General features: G+C 47.2%; 1 protein-coding gene across 6 annotated transcripts in view; it reads left to right on the forward strand.

Annotated features, from left to right (window-relative positions):
• FHOD3 (formin homology 2 domain containing 3) overlaps nt 1–19146 on the forward strand; it is a 515377-nt gene that overhangs the window by 492477 nt on the left and 3754 nt on the right. For all 6 annotated transcript variants that reach the window (XM_070452863.1, XM_070452865.1, XM_070452864.1 and 3 more), the window contains one exon: nt 7822–7983. In XM_070452863.1, the coding sequence (XP_070308964.1) occupies nt 7822–7983 (162 nt within the window). The remainder of the gene's footprint in view (nt 1–7821; nt 7984–19146) is intronic.

Consider the following 19146-nt stretch of genomic DNA (forward strand, 5'->3'; position numbering starts at 1 on the left):
TTTAAAAAACAACCAGAGATCAGCAAACTATGTCCTCCAAACCAAAGTGAGCTGGCCATTTACTCTTGTAAGTCAGGTCTTAGTGGAACACAGTCACCCTTGTGTTTATGTGTGCTGTTTATGATGCTTTTGCACTGCGGGGCAAAGTCGAGGGGCTGCGACAGAGACTGCAGGGACCATGGAACCTAATGTTTTTCCTCTCAGGCAGGGTACAGAACAAGGTTGCTGACCCTTGAATTAAAATGCTATCCCTTTTTGCCTTTTAAATCCTTGGAGCAGAAAGGAAACTAAGCTTCAAGATGGTAAAGACAGATAAGAGTTTCCAAGTTTGTTTCATAACGTGGAAAGGATTTTTAATTTGAATTAAGAATTAAGATGCATTTTGCATCTGAGAGTGCTTCCCCGTGTTTCCCTGGTCTGGGCTGATTCCACGTTCACCTTCCTAAGTTTCCTCTCTGCCTGCAGGATCCAGCCCATGCTATTCATGTGATATGTTGAGGTCCCCTGGGGTCTGGTCCCCTCCGGGCCCCCACATACTTGGTTTTCACTTTGTCCCGCATGGTGTGCATCACCCTACTCTGCACATCCTGTGTCTCCCTGAGGCCCCATCATGGGTCATGCTGTCCTCTCTCCTCTGCCTGTCCTGTCACCACCAGAGTCTACCTCCTCCACACTCTCCACCTCACCATGAACTCCTGAGACCCCAGGTTAGGTCTCAGGAACTTACAAACTTTATAACTAAAGAGGATGAACCCCTGGAGAACCGACTTTCTCCTTTTGGTGTTTGCTTAGCACATACTGTGCACACAAACCAGAAGAAGCCATGTATTTATTGCCCAAATTGAAATGCTTTAGAGTGTAAAAGTGGAAACAGTGACAGACCTGATTTTCTTGGGCTCCAAAAATCACTGCAGACATTGACTGCAGTCACGAAATTAAAAGACTCTTGCTCCTTGGAAGAAAAGCTATGACAAACCTAGACAGCATATTAAAAAGCAGAGACATCACTTTGCTGACCAAAGTCCATATAGTGAAAGCCATGGTTTTTCCAGTAGTCATGTACAGATGTGAGAGTTGGACCATGAAGAAGGCTGAGTGCCAAAAAATTGATGCTTTCAAACTGTGATGCTGGAAGACTCTTGAGAGTCCCTTGGACTGCAGGGAGATCCAACCAGTCCATCCTAAAGGAAATCAGTCCTGAATATTCTTTGGAAGGACTGATGCTAAAGCTGAAACTCCAATAGTTTGGCCACCTGATGAGAAGAACTGACTCATTTGAAAAGACCCTGATGCTGGGAAAGATTGAAGGCGGGAGGAGAAGGGGATGACAGAGGATGAGATGGTTGGATGGCATCACTGACTCGATGGACATGAGTTTGAGGAAGCTCATGGAGTTGGTGATGGACAGGGTAGCCTGGCGTGCTGCAGTCCGTGGGGTGTCGCAAAGAGCTGGACACAACTGAGCGACTGAACTGAACTGACAGTGTCCCTGAATCTAGTTCCTTCTCCCCTTCTTAATGCTGGATGTTTCTCAGGGTTTTTTCTTTGATAGGCGGCTAAGAATATGCCGGAAGAAGGGATGCCTGCCTCCACCCTTCCCCATTGTTATCCTGACTGAGACACAGATGATAAATAGAGCAGTCAGCCCTTGTGCTACAATCTTAATCCCAGACTTTACCCCAGACACATGCAGGTGTTACTGTTCACATTCAAGGATCAGAGATTAGATTCTCTGCGATTTGGTCTTTCTGAACCCTCTGATTTTCAGGTAGTGTTGGATGTAGAATTAGGAAAAGAAAATAACTTATTATTTGGCAAAGCACAGGCAGCCTTTTGGTGAGCAAAAGCAGATAGATGCGACTGTGACAGACCACAGCCCTGAGTACTTGGTGTGGGACATTCTGGTTGTCTGGTTTTTCACGTGGAAAGGAAGGTGCCCTCTTCTTGGCCAGTGCTGGCTATAAAAGCCCTCCATTTCTCAGATCAATTAAGCAGTGACAGGAGAGAAAGAGTGTGTAAACAAGACAGAACATAAGAGGAGAGAAAAAAGTTGGGGAGATCAGAAGGTGAAGAAAATAATATCATTAAACGCTGAGCAGTAGAGACTGTCAGTCCAGACAAAGCATAAAGCAAGGATAAGAATAAAATAAAACAGCTTTGCACTGTTGGGTGTGAGGTTGGGAATCATTGGCTCCCAAAAGGCCTAGGGCATCCTATGCATGAGTCTGTCTGTGCCCCAGCAGCTCCTGTAGGCTTTGTCTCCTAGGCTAACCGTGGCCACCAGGAGATCAAAGGCAGCATGAGCACCTGCACCATAGTGACCCCAGCCATCATGAGTCGAACTGCTGTGCCTTCATGGACGCAAGTTGGTGCAATTAAAGCCACCCTGGGAGGTGGAGTCCAATATCTCTGTGCTGTGTGCTTAGTCACTTAGTCGTGTCTGACTCTTTGTGGCCCTGTGGACTGTAGCCCACCAGTTTCCCCTGTCCATGGGGATTCTCCAGGCAAGAATACTGGAGTGGGTTGCCATGCCCTCCTCCAGAGTATCTCCCAACCCAGGGATCAAACCCAGGTCTCTTTCTAATGGAACATAATTGTTGTTCAGTCACTTCAATCATGTCCAACTCTTAGCCACCCCATGGACTGAAGCACACCAGGCTTCCCTGTCCTTCACCATCTCCAGGAGTTTGCTCAAACTTATGTCCATGGAGTCAGTGATGCCATCCAACCATCTTGTCTTCTGTTGTCCCTTCTTCTGCCTTCAGTCTTTCCCAGGATCAGAGACTTTTGTAATGAGTCAGCTCTTTGCATCAGGTAGCCAAAGTTCCAAAGCTGGAACTTCAGCTTCAGCATCAGTCCTTCCAATGAATATTCAGGGTTGATTTCCTTTAGGATTGACTGGTTTGATCTCCTTGCAATGGAACATAATGGGTTGTGCTAATTTTAAAAGAGAAAACCCTTCCATAGTGGAAAGGACAAAAAGAAAAAGATATTGCTAGCTTTGTGCAATGTGGGTTCATTTTCACTAACTGATAAAAAGGATTAGAAAGGAAAGTGGTTCAGCCTCTCTACACTTGCGGAGACTTCTGCTTTCAGGTGGCATGTCACAGGGAGTAGCAAGTCACTACTCCTGCTACTGTACACCATAAACTTTAATAAAATAACAAAAACTTTCCTTCAGGATATATCAGAGAACTGTGAAAGGAGAGAACACTAGACAAATCAGAATTCTGGGGGAGCTGAGGGCACCTCTCTGAGAGCATTCACCTAGTCTGGGCCCAGGCTGAGAGTTAGATTTGCTGGGAGCAGAGTAACTTTAATAGTGAAGAGAAGCCAGCAGGACTTGCAGTAGTCATGTGAGCTGGCATGAGAGGATGGAGCTAGAGAAGCTTCAAATGCAGACAGTTTTCTTCATGGGATGTTTGCTAAGTACTGGGGCAGCATGAGGAAGTGGGGAGGAGGAGGCTGTGTCAGAAAGGCTGTAGAAATTTTCCTACAGTCTTGAAGTTCTGAGGACACAAAGACAATTTAGAGTGAGCACCTTCAACAAATACATACAGATAGTTAAAGACAGAGATGGACTGATTTTCAATGAAAACTGCTATTTGGCCCCAATCCTGCTCAGTCCTCCCAGGAGGCTCAGTGGTAAAGAACCCACCTGCTAATGCAAGAGACACGGGTTTGATCCCTGGGTCAGGAAGTTCCCCTGGAGAAGAAAATGGCAACCCACTCTAGTATTCTTGCCTGGAAATTGCTATGGACAAAAGGAGCCTGGTGGGTTACAGTCCATGGGGTCACAGAAGAGTCAGATGTGACAGAGCAACTAACACAACAATAAGAGCTGCTCAGTCCTTCACTATGTCTGCTTAACAGAAAGGGCAAAGACGAGGGGGAAATGACACTGACTCCAGACCTGCATTCCTTTCTACTCAAAGCACAGTACGTAGTCAAAATTAAGAGCCAGGAAAACAGGAAAATGTGACCAAGAAGAAGAAAAGTAGACTAGAGCAGCAGATCCACAGGTGATCCAGATGGTGAAATCTACAGTCAAATTTAGCCATTTATAGTGTTAAAAAAAAAAAAGGAAAATAAAGACAGGTTGATCAAAAGGTTGAAGTTTATTTAAAAGAATCAACTGGAAATTCTAGAACTGAAAAGAAAATTATCTGATATGATTAACAAATACGATGGGGTTAACAGCAGAGTGGTACCAGCAAAAGAGGTTGGTGAGTCCAAACAAAATAGGTTAATAGAAAATACACAAACTGAACCATGGTGAGAAAGAATGAATGAAACAAAATGTAAGAGATTGGTGTAGTGAAATGAAGTAAAAATCCCTCAATCGTGTCTGACTCTTTGAGACCCCGTGGACTGTAGCCTGCCAGGCTTCCTCTGTCCATGGAATTCTCCAGGTCAGAATACTGGAGTGGGTAGCCATTCCCTTCTCTAGGGAATCTTCCCAATTTAGGGATCTAACCCAGATCTCCTGCATTGCAGGAAGATTCTTTACCATAAGAGATAGATGGGACACAGTCAAATGGTCTAACATATGTGTAACTGGAATATCAGAAAGAAAAAATGGTAAGAAGTAATAATTGAAGAAATAATGGGTGAGAATTTTCCAAAGGCTCATGATAGATAGCAGTCCACATAGTTTAGAGAAGTGGCAATTCCAAGGAGGGGCTTCCCTGGTGGTCCAGTTGTTAAAGATCTGCCTTCCAATGCAGGGGACGTGGGTTAGATACCTGGTCGAGAAACTGAGATCCCACCTGCCTCGGGGCAGCGGAGCCCTTGCACCACAACTGGGGGAGCCCGTGTGCCGCAACTACTGAGCCCCGTGCTTTAGAGCCCATGCTGTGCAGCAGAAGTCAGCGTGCCAGAAAGCAAAGACAGATATTTAAAGGGAAAAACAACAAACCCAAGGAGAAGAAATACTAAGGAAACCCTACCTAGGCATACCACAGACAAACTGCCAAAACCCAAAGATACAGATAACATCTTTAAAACAGCCAGAGAGAGAAGAGGGTACTCTCTGAGAAGCAACAGTAAGAATGATAACTCACTATTAACCGAAACTATGGAAGTCAGAAGAAAGTGGAATGGCACCTTTAAAACCGCCAAAGAAAAAAAGAAGTTTCTAACCTGTTAGAAGTCTATACCCAGGGAAACTCTTTTAGAAATGAAGGTAGATGTTTGTTACAGTAATATAATATCTATTTGGATATAATTATTTTCATTTTAGACTATTTCTTTGTTAGATTTTTAAGGGAAAAATTAGTTGCAGTGTTGTCCTTCAAACTACAATTTGCCGATTTTTAAAAAAATGAAGTCCAAATAAAATGACATGGTACTATCATGGTCTGTAATGTTTTATCTGCTCCACCATCTCTCTATTTGCATATGTTATATATAATAAGTTACACAGACATCTCAGTATATATCAGTGTCTGGCTAGCACCTGGGAAACCCTGGGGAGCCCCGTTGGAGTCTAAGGTATGGGCAGTGTTTTCCTGTGGCTGTATGTATGTGCACAAGTCCCAGAAAGGGAAGCATGTACACAGCCAAGAATGGAACGGGCTTCAGTGGTAATTGGGCAGTGAGGAAAGTAGCCAAGGGGAGAGGGGATAAGGAAGCAGAACCAAGACTGAGGTCATGAGAAGATGATAGCATCACAAAACTGAGTCTGACAGCCCTGGACAGATGGCCAGATACTCCTTGTGGGCATCTTCTGACATGTCACAGTGCAAGCAGATCCCCAAGAATGTGTAAGATGGACGTATAGGTAATTCTCAGTGGAAAGATTAGATGATGCCTTCATTTCTGGCTCTTTTTAGGAGCCAGTTATATTGTACTATGAGCGAAGACAATTGCCTGAGCTTTGTGTGTTTTGAGAAGGGTAGCTTGGCATTTCAAAATGGGGCACAGAATTTTAAATCAGTAGAGAAAAGGGAAAACAGGAAATTGCTGGGTAAAATGCAGTTTTTCTGTTGATGGCTTTGCTGTGAAGAAGGCTGTGGTTCAGAGTCTGAGAGCTCTGCTGCTGCGAGGCCTCTTGCCTTCGATTATAACACCTAGACCAGCCTGACGATGCAGAAAAATTCAGCAATTTCAAAAATTCATTTCTGAGAAGAACATATTTTTAGAGGGTTTTATGATGCTGAAAACACTAACCTTCTGATGGAAACAAGTAGATCAATTGCCATTAGGTATAAGCAGGAAAAGTTAAAATGTCCTGATTTTCTATATCCCAATGTTGTAAGTATGCTCCTACTCATAAAACAAAGCGATTTTTTAAAATGACCACAACAAAAGCCTTGTTAGCAGAAAACATCATTGTCCTATGGCCTCAGTCCTCGAATACATGCAAGTGGTCAAACACGGAAATCCTGATTCTCATTTGCCAAGTATGAATTTTTTGTGTATTTAATTTAGTAATCTGAATTTTACTAGCAGAAATTATGACTAAATTATAGTATATTGCATATTTGCAGTCTATAAAATGTACAGTCTGTTGAGCTGTGATCAACTATTCCCTACAATTTCCATTAATATCCAAACACCAAAGTTTTTAAAAATTAGTATAGAGCTCAAAAGTTAAGATAAATGTTTACTAATATATTTTCCCTGTAGTTTGAGAAAAGCTGACTGTTCTTCAGCTTTAGCTGGACCTTGGTCAAGTTCAGGGTACCTGTGTTCCATAAACACAGAGTCTGAGAACACTCACTTGCAGGCTCTTAAAGTCATATGTTTATTATGAAGAGAAATGTAGGCAGAGAAAATTCACAATTTTGAGCACATTGTACATCTTTCTTCTTACAGAAGCATATTTCCCATCTTAGAGAAGAGATTTTACAGAGAAGTTGATCAATCACAACGTTCATTTTTGATGAATCAAAATAGCATTCATTTCTAAGTGTTTAATATGATTTGAGAACCCATGTTTTTTGTGGTACTTTCTTCTTGCTGGTCTAGAGGAAGGTGCTTTCATGTCAGACTTGGACTGTCTTAACAAATAGCTATAAACAATTTTTTTTCTGGTCAGGAAGCAGATGAATGTACCAAAGAAAATGTTGTTTTGGGACTTCCTTGGTAGTTAAAGAAGTTGGTTAAGACTCTGCACTCCCAATGCAGGGAGCCCAGGTTCGATCCTTGGTCAGAAAACTAGATCTTACATGTTGCAACTATGGCCTGGTGCAGCCAAAAAAATTTTTTAAAAGTAGACAATGTGTGTTCCCTCCCCTTTCCTAATGGAAAAGGGCAATCCTGTTATGATTTTTAAAGGCTAGGTAATCCAAAGATGAACTATATGTTACAAAATCCATTGACTTTTATTTAACTGAATGAGCAGTTAGGGTTAGTTGACATACACTAGGCACATACAACCAGAGATAGACAGCTGCAATGTAGCAAATGTGTCAGGACATTTCTGGAGCGCATCACTGGGTGTCTGTGATGTGCAGGGCACAGTGTAGCATCAGGAGTCTACCCCCCCCCCCCCCCCCCGGCCCCATGACTACAGGACCTGGCAGGTGGAGACATGTCCAAAACAGTGAGAGATGGGGTCACAGCTGTGTGACAGGGGAGTCCGACATAATGTGCCGCTGGCATCGATTCCTGGGAGGCCAGAGCCCCGAGGGTGATGGTCCCGGGTCACTGCGGTGCCCCTGCAGTGGGAACAGTGCAGCTCCCTGGTCCACCAGGCTCCGCCCTGACTCTGGCTCCGCTGGGCTCTATTGCTGACGGGCTTCGCTGCCGCAGGAGCAGTGCTGTGTTCTCCTCCTCTCTGAGTACCTCGTGCCCTCTGGTTGTTTGATTCTTCAGGATCCGCTAGTTCCTGGACCATGGGCATGGATGACTCGCCTAACGTCACGGACGATGCAGCTGATGAGATCATGGACCGCATCGTCAAGTCAGCCACCCAAGTGCCCAGCCAGCGAGTGGTGCCGCGGGAGAGGAAGCGCTCCCGCGCCAACCGGAAGTCTCGTGAGTGCCTCGGAGTCAGGATGCGGGACTCGGGCTCCTGGGAGCAGCCTCCTGGCGCTCTATGACCCGGGAGGGCGGGGACTCAGAGGTGGGATTTCGTGAATTGTCCCTGGTGCCTGGAAGGCCCACCTGTGGTCTTCGACGAAAGGGTTTTGTGCGGGAGCGTCAGCACTGGCCATTGAGGAAGGAGGTGTGCCGCAGCCGCCTGTCCACCGTGGTTGCCATGTCTGGTCAGGCCTCCCCTGGTTCACATGTTGTCCCCGGGAAGGTCTGAAAGGCCTTTTGATGACTTTGGTGTGCAGGGATGGATACAGTGGGCCCGTTGCCAAGTACTGCCCTGAGTGCTTTGCTGAGGCCATATTTCTGCCCCTCTCCCAGCATCAGGGGGGCACTTTCTGGGCTGGAGACTATTCCCCAGTGGTTCACTGCTGCCCATGAACATGCTGAAGATGAGCCCAGAGGTGGCAAGTGATTTTACAGGCATTGCTGCTACTGCTGTGCCACTTCAGTCGTGTCCAACTCTGTGCGACCCCATAGACAGCAGCCCACCAGGCAAGAGTACTGGAAAATCCCATGAACAGAGGAGCCTGGTGGGCTGCCGTCTATAAGGATGGTTAAAATCGTTCATTTTAGCCTAGGTTGATCAGGCTTTTTAAAAAATTTCCTACCAAATAGAGGATATTTCCTGCTCCCTTTTACCTGCTCCCACTGGCTGAATGACAGGTGTGGAGACGCCTCTGTGGGCACCAGGCTGAGTCTCACAGGGACGGCTCACTTCGAGAAGCAGGTTCTCTGAATCCTTTGACATGGCCATGGCCCTCCTGTGTTTCAGAAGAGAGCTCACCCCCAAAGCCTTGGCCTGCTGCCGGTCACTCAAGAGACAGCTTGAGTCTCCACCAGCTCAGCCTCCAGGAATGCTGACTGGGACAGGATTTCTGATGTTTCATAAAAAGGATGCCTGGTCGCCTTGCCTTGTCTTGGCTCCCAGAGTGAAAAGAGAGTGCCCCTCAGGAGGCAAGAGCTCAGTAAGAACTCAAACTCAGAGCCTCTCCATGCAGTGCCACCCTGCACTCACCGGAGGTGGCTGCGTTTTGGGATGCATACTGTGGACGCCCTGGTTCTGTTTGAACCGTTGTCATGCGTGTTTCCAGGGTAAATAACTCTAAACTGAATTGCCACAGGCTCTCAGACCCTGCCCCTTTTATATCATTGCCTTTAGATTCTAGTGGACATTTTCCCCAGAAAAGTAAGTGCCACTCAACACCGCTTGCAGGGAGAGGCAGAGACTCTCAAACTACAGAACTTGGGGGGTGGGGGCTGTGGTTCTCAGTGAGTGAGATAGGAGGCTGGTTTTTGCCATGCTCCTAGAGGAGGTCCATCCTGCTGGTACATGCTTCGAGTACCTTCTTGAGCTGTGGTTGTCAACCGTGGGCGCACATTAGAACTTCCTGCAGAGCTTTTAAAAATGCCAGGTGTCTGGGCTGGACTCAAGCCGACCTCCGGAGAGCCTGTGCGGAGGGGTCCTCCCCGTGCCCCCAGGTGACTGGTGTCACTATAAGGACTCACGCTCCACTTTGTGTGGCCTCTGCCACACTCCCTCCATTTTAAAAATAGAAACCTATCATTCAGGGGGACTTTTTACATCTTTAAGAATACGTTTGTGGACTCCAACATGGCTGTCTTTATGTTTTCCAACATTTCGCTGTTTCCTGGTGCTGCTTTGCCATCCTCCTGGTGCTCCCATGTAAAATCTTGACTAGGGGCTTGCTACTTAAAGTTGTTCCTCAGACAACGTGAGCATCTCCTGGAGGTTGGTTAGAAACACATGTTCACAGGGACCTCTCCAGGGCAGCTGATTCAGAACCTGCATTTAACAGGATCCCCGGGGGACCCGAGCACAGTAAGGCGGAGGTGGCACTGGGGTCCGAGGCCAAGACTGGAATCGCAGGGTCCCCAGATGTGCACATCTTGGGGGGCAGGCTCTTCTCCAGAAGCTCACCCTCACTGTCTCCTCACTGCGTGCTCCAGGCCAGGCCTGCACGTGCCTTTTTCTGAAGAGTGTGAAATAGCATTCTTTATGTTTTGACTTAATTTTTCTCTGCACACAGGGAAGGTCTAGCCTCTTGTGGTTTGCATCTCTTCTGCTTTGTATGGCTTGTCTACGTCATTTGCATATTTTTCTCCTGCTGTTTGCATAAGCAGAAATCTTTTTCTTAAATAGCTTTTTTTTTAAATGAAACTTATGAAAGGCTTTTGGGGTCTTAAGTAGATTATCTTCAGTATTTGTCCTTTATTGAAAGTGAAAGTCGCTCAGTCGTGTCTGACTCTTTGTGACCCCATTGACTGTAGCCTGCCAGGCTCCTCTGTCCATGGAATTCTCCAGGTCAGAATGCTGGATTGGGTTGCCGTTCCCTTCTCCAGGGAGTCTTCCCAACCCAGGGATCGAACCCAGGTCTTCCACATTGCAGGCAGATTCTTTACCGTCTGAGCCACCAAGGAAGCCCTTGTCCTTTATTACCCTCCTCTTATTTACTTTACTAAACCAGTAACCAAACGGAAGAAACCATGCATCAATGGGCAGTGGGCAACCTCGGTGCAAGAGTCTCCATTGGGAAGAGCTAGGGAAAGCACGCTGGGGGAAGTCGGACCACAGGAGAGGAGTAGACAAAGGATGCCAGGCCAGGGATTGCCCTCCAGAAGATGGGCAGGCTTGGGCCAGGGATCTCAGAGAAGACTGCATGAGACAGGGGCCTGACCAGTCCCTGGAGGCCCAGGCTATGTCTTCCTCCTATACGTTGTATGTCTGTGTTGGCAAAGAGTGTTGGCCCTGCCCTCTGGCCAGATTCTTAGAGAGACACATAATGTCACTGGGAACAATAACACAGTCATAATTAATTTTCCTCTTCAGTCTGGCCAGAGAGATATTTTGCCTGTTTTTGTGGTTGACATAAAATAATTTCCTGTGGTATCGTTTCCATTCCAATCTTATGCAAAACAGCCCTATATTCTTTTTATTTAGCCAAACATATTTTGTCCCGTGATGCAGTCGCTACAACAAATACAGCTCTGCATGTATGTAAGTGTTTATCTGTAACAGGTTTCGTTTATAGAGATGGCACCATCCACAGAAATTTGAGATGGGGAAGTTACTCTGATTTCTATTATAAAGGGATGTAAACTCCAGCTTTTCACAAGAAGTTAAAGGAACGAGAAAAAACCAATTTGCAAAATCGACATGAAGTTCTGGTTGGGGCCTCGCCCTGGAACAATGCTGCATTGGATTTGATTGTTTAATGGTGGCGATGAGGCAAGTGGATAAATGAATAACTAACATATTTGGGCTATAACTCATTTAGCTAAAGACAATAACAGTCCAGCTGTTGCAGGAAACCAAACTGAATCCAGCCCATAACCTAGAAATTTATGACCTGCAAGCCACTTGAGACTCCTCGTGGATACTTAAACTTCTGCTTTCATGTTTGATGCTGGTGGCCAGGCTTACCCCCACCAAGAGTTCTGCTTAAAGCCTGAAATATGCAGCCAGTTGGGATACGCCCAGAGCACCGTAATGAATTCTCAGGTTCCCAGGCTCTGTTCTGCTGTTTTCCCAGCTGGAACCATCAGGGTCTCAATAAGTAAAATGTTTTGAATTGTCCAGTTGATGTCTAGCCTGTAAAATGTCAACACAAATTCACCTCATATGCTCCCCAAGAATCTAGCCAAGGCTCTTGAATCAGCTGGTGGAGGTGGTCGAAGAGAGCATTTTCCAAGCCCTTTGTTTTTGTCTTATTTTGGTTTTTCTTTTCATCATATTGGGGCAGGTATCCATCTGGTCAAAAAGTTCATTTGGGTTTTTTCCATTACATCTTATGAAAAAGTCCGAATGAACTTTTTGACCAACCCCATACTGTGTCCGGGCAGGAAATGGCAACCCACTCCAGTATTCTTGAAGGGAAAATTTCATGGACAGAGGTACCTAGTGGGCTACAGTCCATGGGGTCGCACAGAGACTCGACTGAGCGCACACACACAGACACACACACAGACACACACACACACACACACACACACACACACACACACACACACACACACACACACAAACTTTGTCCCTGGGCTATTTGTTCTCTTCGGCCTCCCCAGTGTTGGTCTTCCTTAGAAAACCTTAAAGCTGACAGGCATCTGAGGTCTGCTTCCTACTGTGATTCTGCGGAACAGGCTTGGGGTCTGGGGAGGAAAAGGGCCCTTCTGTTCTTTGCTCTGGGACCCATCTTTGCAAGAGGGTCTCTGCCCCGCTGGCTGTCTGCATGTCGCCGTTAGCCTGGCCTGTCACAGGGCAGAGGGGGCACTAGAGACTCGCGGTTTGCCTTTTACTCTTTCCCAGGGGAGCCCAGGTCTTGTCCCACTGAGAGAGGCCGGATGCCCCCTCTCCTGCTGTTTTTCTCCAAGGAGGAGTCCGGGCCCCACCTGTAATGTGACCATGGATTTTTGGGCTCAGGGCTATGTTTCTATAAAAATGGGATCACTTTGATGTGACCTACAAGGAATCCAACAGTGTCTTAGGAATATACGCTAGATTCTTTACAAGAATGATGTGTTAGTGCGAGGGGCCAGAAGTCTGATTCTAGGAGCTGCTGGGAAAGGAACATTGAACTCTGACTTGATTTCATGACTGGATTCTCATCTCACCTCTTACAAAGCTTCACCCTTCCTCTTGAAGGGCATGTGACATGTTCATGTTGATTCAGTATAACAAAGATCTTATTTTATGACATATTGAGGGCTGTTGCCATGCTATCTGTTACAGAATTCCATGGAGGAGGAGGCTGAACAAATCTGAAAAATTATTGACCCTGTTTTAGGGAAAATGGTAGCTATGCCTCACAAAATATTAGATTGAGTGCTGGATCTGATCAGTTCTCAGGTTAATTATAATTTTCCAAGGTGGTATTTGAAAATGTCCAGAAATTTTCCCACTAACCCCATTAAGAAAAATGTCCCTGCATGTTATTTACATAGTTCTTCCCTCCTTACAAATTTTATATTCTTTTATAGGGCTAACAATGGAAAGAGCTAGAGGCTTTAAAATAAATGCTGTTAGAATACAGTAGAGTAAGTCATTAGTAAAAAGGACCAGAGTTTCTCAAACTTTTGTCTTCTCAACATCATTACTGTTTACTGAGAGTCTAAATATACTTCCAGCTCATTAAAGCTGGACTGATTGCCCCTCTGAAGACAGCTAAGGGCACCCCCCCATGTACACAGGCCAGGGCACAAAAAGATAAATAGAATCAGTCCAAGAGGGAGCCCAAAGTCTCCTAAACCTGGTGGCGAGTCAGTGCGTTTTAGAGAGCCGATATGTAAGGGACGGGCCTCTGGGGAGAATTGCCACCCCCATCGCCCCCTCCTGGCTACAGGAGTAGAGTGGCCAGAGAGAATGGAGCTGACAGCAGCTCACTGGTTGACGGGGCCAACTCTAAACCTATGGTGGGTGTCCAGCCCTTTGCACTGGAAAAGGAAGATGGGGAAGTGAGGAAGGTATTTGTAGCCTGGCTCTTCGTTGGGAGGGCCTGGGAGGCAGGGCTGGACGGACACAGGAAAGAGGCTTTGGAGGAGTTTGCCAGGGGTAAGCTGGGAGGCATAGTTAGAGCCTGGGGACTGGGGAGTGAGATGGTGCTTTCAGAACAGACTCCAAATCATCTGAGCCCTGGAGGCAGGTCCAAAACAGGGTGTACAGGCCCCGCACACAAGCCCACGAGAGTGGAAGCAGCCCCTTGCTCTGGAGTGACTGGGACTCTGGTGTAACGGAAAGCTCAAGCCTTGGAGTTAAAGAGGCAAAGCAGAGCTTGGACGTATTTCCCTGTGCTGAGTGGCTCTCTGGCTGTGTTTTCAGACCCATCGCCCTCCCAAATTGCCAACTAGCGTGTTGAAAAAGGAGGCTGGCTTCTGTGTCCTTCACCGTATCTGTCTGAATGGCAGGCACCCTTTTGCCCAGAGTGGAGGTTCAAGAGAAGGGAGGATCTGTGAAAGAGAGGAATCTGAGAATTTGTCTTTCCTTCATCAGAGAGCTATTCTGGGAACAAAGCAGAGGGTTCTCGGAAGGGGGCTTCGGAAAGTGCCAAGCACCTTACTGACAGGAGGTGACAGTGGTTCATCGTCTTTGCTGCCAAGTTCAGATGGAATCCATCTCCATGCTTGAGAGGCTGCACAGTCATAACACAGAGGGGACTGGCTCCCATTTAAATGGCTTGGCTTCACTGAGCCTGTCTTCTTCCAGCCAGCGAGGGCAGTCATGTCAGCCTCCCAGGACGGTTGTGAGGGTTAAGTGAGCCACCTCTGATGGGGCCTCACCATCCCCTTCCCTTCATGCTGGTGCCCCAGGGTCCTGGTAGGACTGTGAAGCTGCCTGTAGATAGATGTGTAAGCGCTGCCGTGCGGCGGTCACCCAGGAGCTTGTGCACAGAAGACACGCCCACCTCATTATCACTTTGCTACCATCACCCACCTCACTCCCCGCACAGCACTGCCCACCTCACTTGGTCTGCTGGAATTCGTGGACAGGACCCACCTCGGCCCTCTCTTTTTACCCCCCGGGACTCTGGTACAGCGGCTCGCCCCTGTGCAGAGGAGCTGGGTTGTCAGCACCGTGTGTGTCTAATACTATTGTGATGCCTCGGATAGGCACTAAGGAGCTGGACTTCATCTGCAAAGGGTGAAGGCAGTTCTGTCCTGCTCAGGACTTTCAACAGTGCTGAGAACTCTGAGCCCAGGAAACCGTGGAGAGAACTGTTTCATTTCTTTGCTCCCTGGCCAGACTCCACCCTCTCTCCCCAAGGCAGTCTGCTTTTGCATTTTCACTGATTGCTTTCTGTTCAGTGCCTTCCTAGGGACCAAAGAGATGGTGGAGGAGCGCTGGATGAGAACATAGCTACAGATCTAGGAGGGAAATGGGGTAGGGACTCTGCACATGGCCAGACCAGTGGTTGTAGAAATTGCCTGATACCATAAACGTTGGGCCTCCCAACAGTGGCTGAGTGGTAAAGAATCTGCCTGCCAATGTAGGAGGCAAGGGTTCGATCCCTGATCTGGGAAGATCCCCTGGAGAAGGAAATGGCATTCACTTTAGTATTCTTGCTTGGGAAATCTCGTGGACAGGGAAGCCTGGCGGGCTACAGTCCATTGGGTTGAAAAGTAACTGAACAACAATAACAACCATAAGTGTTGCTAAGAGCTGTCTCAGCGTGAGTGAACTTAATTCTCGGTCAGGCCTGCCGCCACAAAGGCCATCACCTTTCTGAGCAGCTTCGCTGTGTCTTAGTCAGATGGCAATGACTTAAGTCAGGGATCTGCGCCTTCCAGGAGACCAGTCTTCCTGTCCAGGGTACGTATGACTGCAGCAAGGACTGTCTGATTCTCATTCCATTTAGGCTGCCACAGATCAGCTGTTTCACTCTCAGCCTTAAATGTTTCTCTTGACTCAGACAGTTGCCCCCATGTGGGGACCGGACCCCTTCTTCAGTTCCCCCACCCGCTGAGGGCAGGTCCAGTCCTACTAACACTCCTGTTTTCCCCCCTAGTTCCTTTGTCCTACCGAGTTTTGCATGGTTCTCTATATTCTTTTCCACTGGTCAGGTACTCCTGTCCACTCTCAGCTGGTGTTCTGCATGCACGTCTGTGTCTGAAGGTGTATTCCTGATGTATCTGTGGAGAGAGATGTACTCCACGTCCACCTACTCCTCCTAAGTCAGGGGTCTGAACCTCCCAGGGGGTCAGGATGCACTGCGGGGGTCTCTCCCAGAGACACTGGTTCTTGGTGCCCCAGGTTGAGTCTATGAAGTCGAGTTTAAATCAACCAGCTTTGGGAACCTTGGCCCCTTGCTGTTGTCATTCCAAGTTTTGTTGTTTTTTTTTTTTTTTTAGCTTTTTATTTTGAAAGAATTTTAAGACTTAACAAAAAAGTTACGCTTACTTCAAAAGTGATCTCAGAGAGTTGCCTTCTATCCTTCACCCAGCTCCCCCCAGTGTTAACACTCTGCACACTGTAGGATAATGTGTCAAAAAATTAACTATTAACTCAGCTGCAGTCTTGACTCAGATTTCACCAGTTTCCCACTAGTGCCCTTTTCTGATCCATGATCCTACTTCGAGTTCCACGTTGGATTGTCATCATGTCTTCTCAAGCCTTCTCTGATCTGTGGCAGACATTCGTGACCCTGACACTTTCGAAAAGTACTGGCCAGTTATTTGGTAGAAAGCTGTCAATTTAGGAAACTTGTTTTTAATGGACAGGATTTTGTGTGAAAAAAAGATGGAGGGCAAAAAGTAAGGAAATTAACCTAAAAGGTTAAATAACTGACATTGACCAAAAAAAAAAAAAAAAGCCAAAACCCACAAAAATCCCACAGAATGTCTAGCATTGAATTACTAAGAATGACACACAGCTCCTGGTATTTAAGTCCAAAGGGGCAGGACTGGACCCATCATTTTTCTCCCTCAGCAGACAGGTCCCTCCAGGAACAAGGGCTGCATAAACGAACAGTTCTGATAGCAGCTGCGCCAGTTACTTCCCAATGCCAAGACGCAAACATGTAGGACATCTTCAAGCTCTGATGTGAATTCCTGTCATCCTAGACATGCTGTTCTCAGGATACTCATCAGAACAGTGTTTAGGATCTTGGGGATTACAAACAACAACAACAACTAATTTCCAGATCACTTGGCATTATATGACAAGAAATGGAAAAAAAAATCTGTCAGTGATTCAGAGGTGAAAGAGCACACATGTGGCTTTCTGTCACATGGAAGCAAAACTCGGTCCGTTTGCCATCAGAATGAAAGATGGCTGGTGCGTGGGCTGCCAGGCTTGTCAGGGCACAGCTGTCTCCAGGGTGGGCTCTGGTTCGAACGTCTGGGCCCGAATCCTTCTCTCCCTCTCTCCGTGTGCGCAGGGGCCAGGGTCTCTGTCTCTCCTTGCCGCTGTTGCTCGTGCCCTGTCCTCATCTCATAGGGTTTCCACACAATTGGGATGAAATAATCCATGGTAGTGCTCAGGAAACGGCAACCACAATCGTCATTCTTCTCAGATTCAACTTAACAGAGAGTCACCTGGGAGCACTTTGGAGGATTAAACAGGATTTTTTTTTCAATTCAAGGGTTGCGGGGGGAGGCGGGGAAGAAAAGAGAAAACAAACTTAGGATTTTTCCATGAGCCCCAGACCCCCCTGTGCCGCATGTTGACCGCAGAGGTGCCCTGGATCGGATCCCAGGGCTGGCGTTCTGGGAGCTGTCACAAGTGCCTGGGGCGTCGAGTGGCTGCTGGTGCCGGCAGAGTGACCCAGGCCGTCTATGGAAGGGCTGCGGGGCAGACAAGGATAAACATTTCCACGGTCTGTTCTCTGTTAAGCAGCTGCGGGGAGGGGAGGCAGTCGCATGTGACAGGCCGGGGAGCTCCGAGGCAGCCGGAGCGTTCAAGCAGGCAGGAGGAGGGGGGGCAGTGGAAAGGGGCCCAGACGTTATCTTATCAGATGGAAGCCAGCCCCCCCACTCCCCCGCCTTCCTCCTCGCTCGCCAGCACTTGAGACGTGCTATTTGAGAATGCCCTGTTTGATGGGAGGCTAGTTTCTGCTGTGTGAGTCCCATATTCTGCTGATCCCCTCCTTCACATACGTCCCCAGCCCTGCTTTGCTTTCTGGAAATTTTCTGTGTGAGAGTCACCCCCTGTGCCCTTCCCCTCACTCCACGTCCCCATCAGCTCCTGGCCTCCTTGAGATGACACTTGACTCGAGGTGGAGGCTCCTGTAACCTCTGTTGAATGAATGAGTGAACTTGACGAGCAGGCAGACAGACTCTGTAAGGGTCCTCTCCCTGTAGGACTTGAATTGGGGTACCAAGCTGATTTCAGTTACCTGCATTTCACATCTACTTTCCACTGGTAAGGTGAATTAACTTTGAGTTTTTTAGCAAAGTGTTCAAATTCTTAAGGTCCTCTTCAGGGTTAATATATTTCTGGGAGAATTTATCTGAATTGTCAGGAAGGCCTACAGAAAGTAGGATTCCATAAATGGGGCGAATTTTTCTTTGAATCCCTACCTTTCAGGGACTCATCTGGCAAGCAGAGGGACATTTACTTACACTGGCTTTTTGCCACAGCAGAGAAAAACCTGGGCTGGAGGGATCTCAGGGGTCTGTGGCATTAAAACATGGGAGTAGACAATGAGGTTGAGGGCAGCAAGGCTGGTACAGCACCATTAAGCTTAATTCTGTTCTCTGGGCTGCTCCCGGATCAGCTGGCTCAAGGCCCATATCTATTAGGAGAGTATAGCCTGTTCTGTAAGGTGCCAGGGTCCTTACTCAAATATTTACATGAACTGAGCACTCTAATTATAGGGCTAACATGTGAACAGAGGTGAGGGAGGCCTCTTTAAATGCCCACCAGCTCGTGTGGTCACTGGGCCAAGTGTGTAATCCACGAGGGTGCAGAGCTGTGCAGAGCAGTGGTCACTAGTCGTGCCCCCTCCTGTTACCACGGAAACGTGAGATGCCCTCATAGTGCAGTGTGGACTTCTTCAGGCAGAAGCTTGTATCTTGGATAAGAGGTCTCAGCCGTCCTTGTCAAGAATAAGAAATATTTCATCTTGTTTTCTGCCACTAAAATTATTATCTTTCTTTAACAAAGCCCTTGTAGGAGTGTTTAAAGAACATAAAGGGTATTACAAACTAGTATTTTTATTGCTGCCCCATAGAACAAATTCCATTACTCAGTTACATGCAGTCTGCCTCCAGCCAAGGCTCCGGAGCCAAGCATTTTGTCTGGATGAGTTAGATACTCAGTCTGGAGCCCAGGACGTCTGGGCTTGGGGGAGGGTGAGCTGGTGCAGGAGCAGCTGTGGCCAGGGGCCTCTGGGGCCCTGCTGGGCTTGGAAATGCAGTAGTGTGTGCGGTGGCCTGATCTGAGGGTACCCTTCACTGCAGAACTTTGTGCTGCTATTAAAAACCCTAAGTGTATCCATTCTTTGAGTTAAAGAGCTGAGCAAACAATAGGTTCTCCATGAAGTATCTGTTGACTGACTGATGGATTAGGTGTTGGCCCCTGTCCAAAGTAAGACTTCCCTGGTGGCTCAGATGGTAAAGAATCTGCTTGCAGTTCAGGAGACCCAGGTTTGA

The sequence above is a fragment of the Odocoileus virginianus genome, chromosome 22 (assembly GCF_023699985.2).
Source record: "Odocoileus virginianus isolate 20LAN1187 ecotype Illinois chromosome 22, Ovbor_1.2, whole genome shotgun sequence".
Lineage (NCBI taxonomy): Eukaryota > Metazoa > Chordata > Mammalia > Artiodactyla > Cervidae > Odocoileus > Odocoileus virginianus.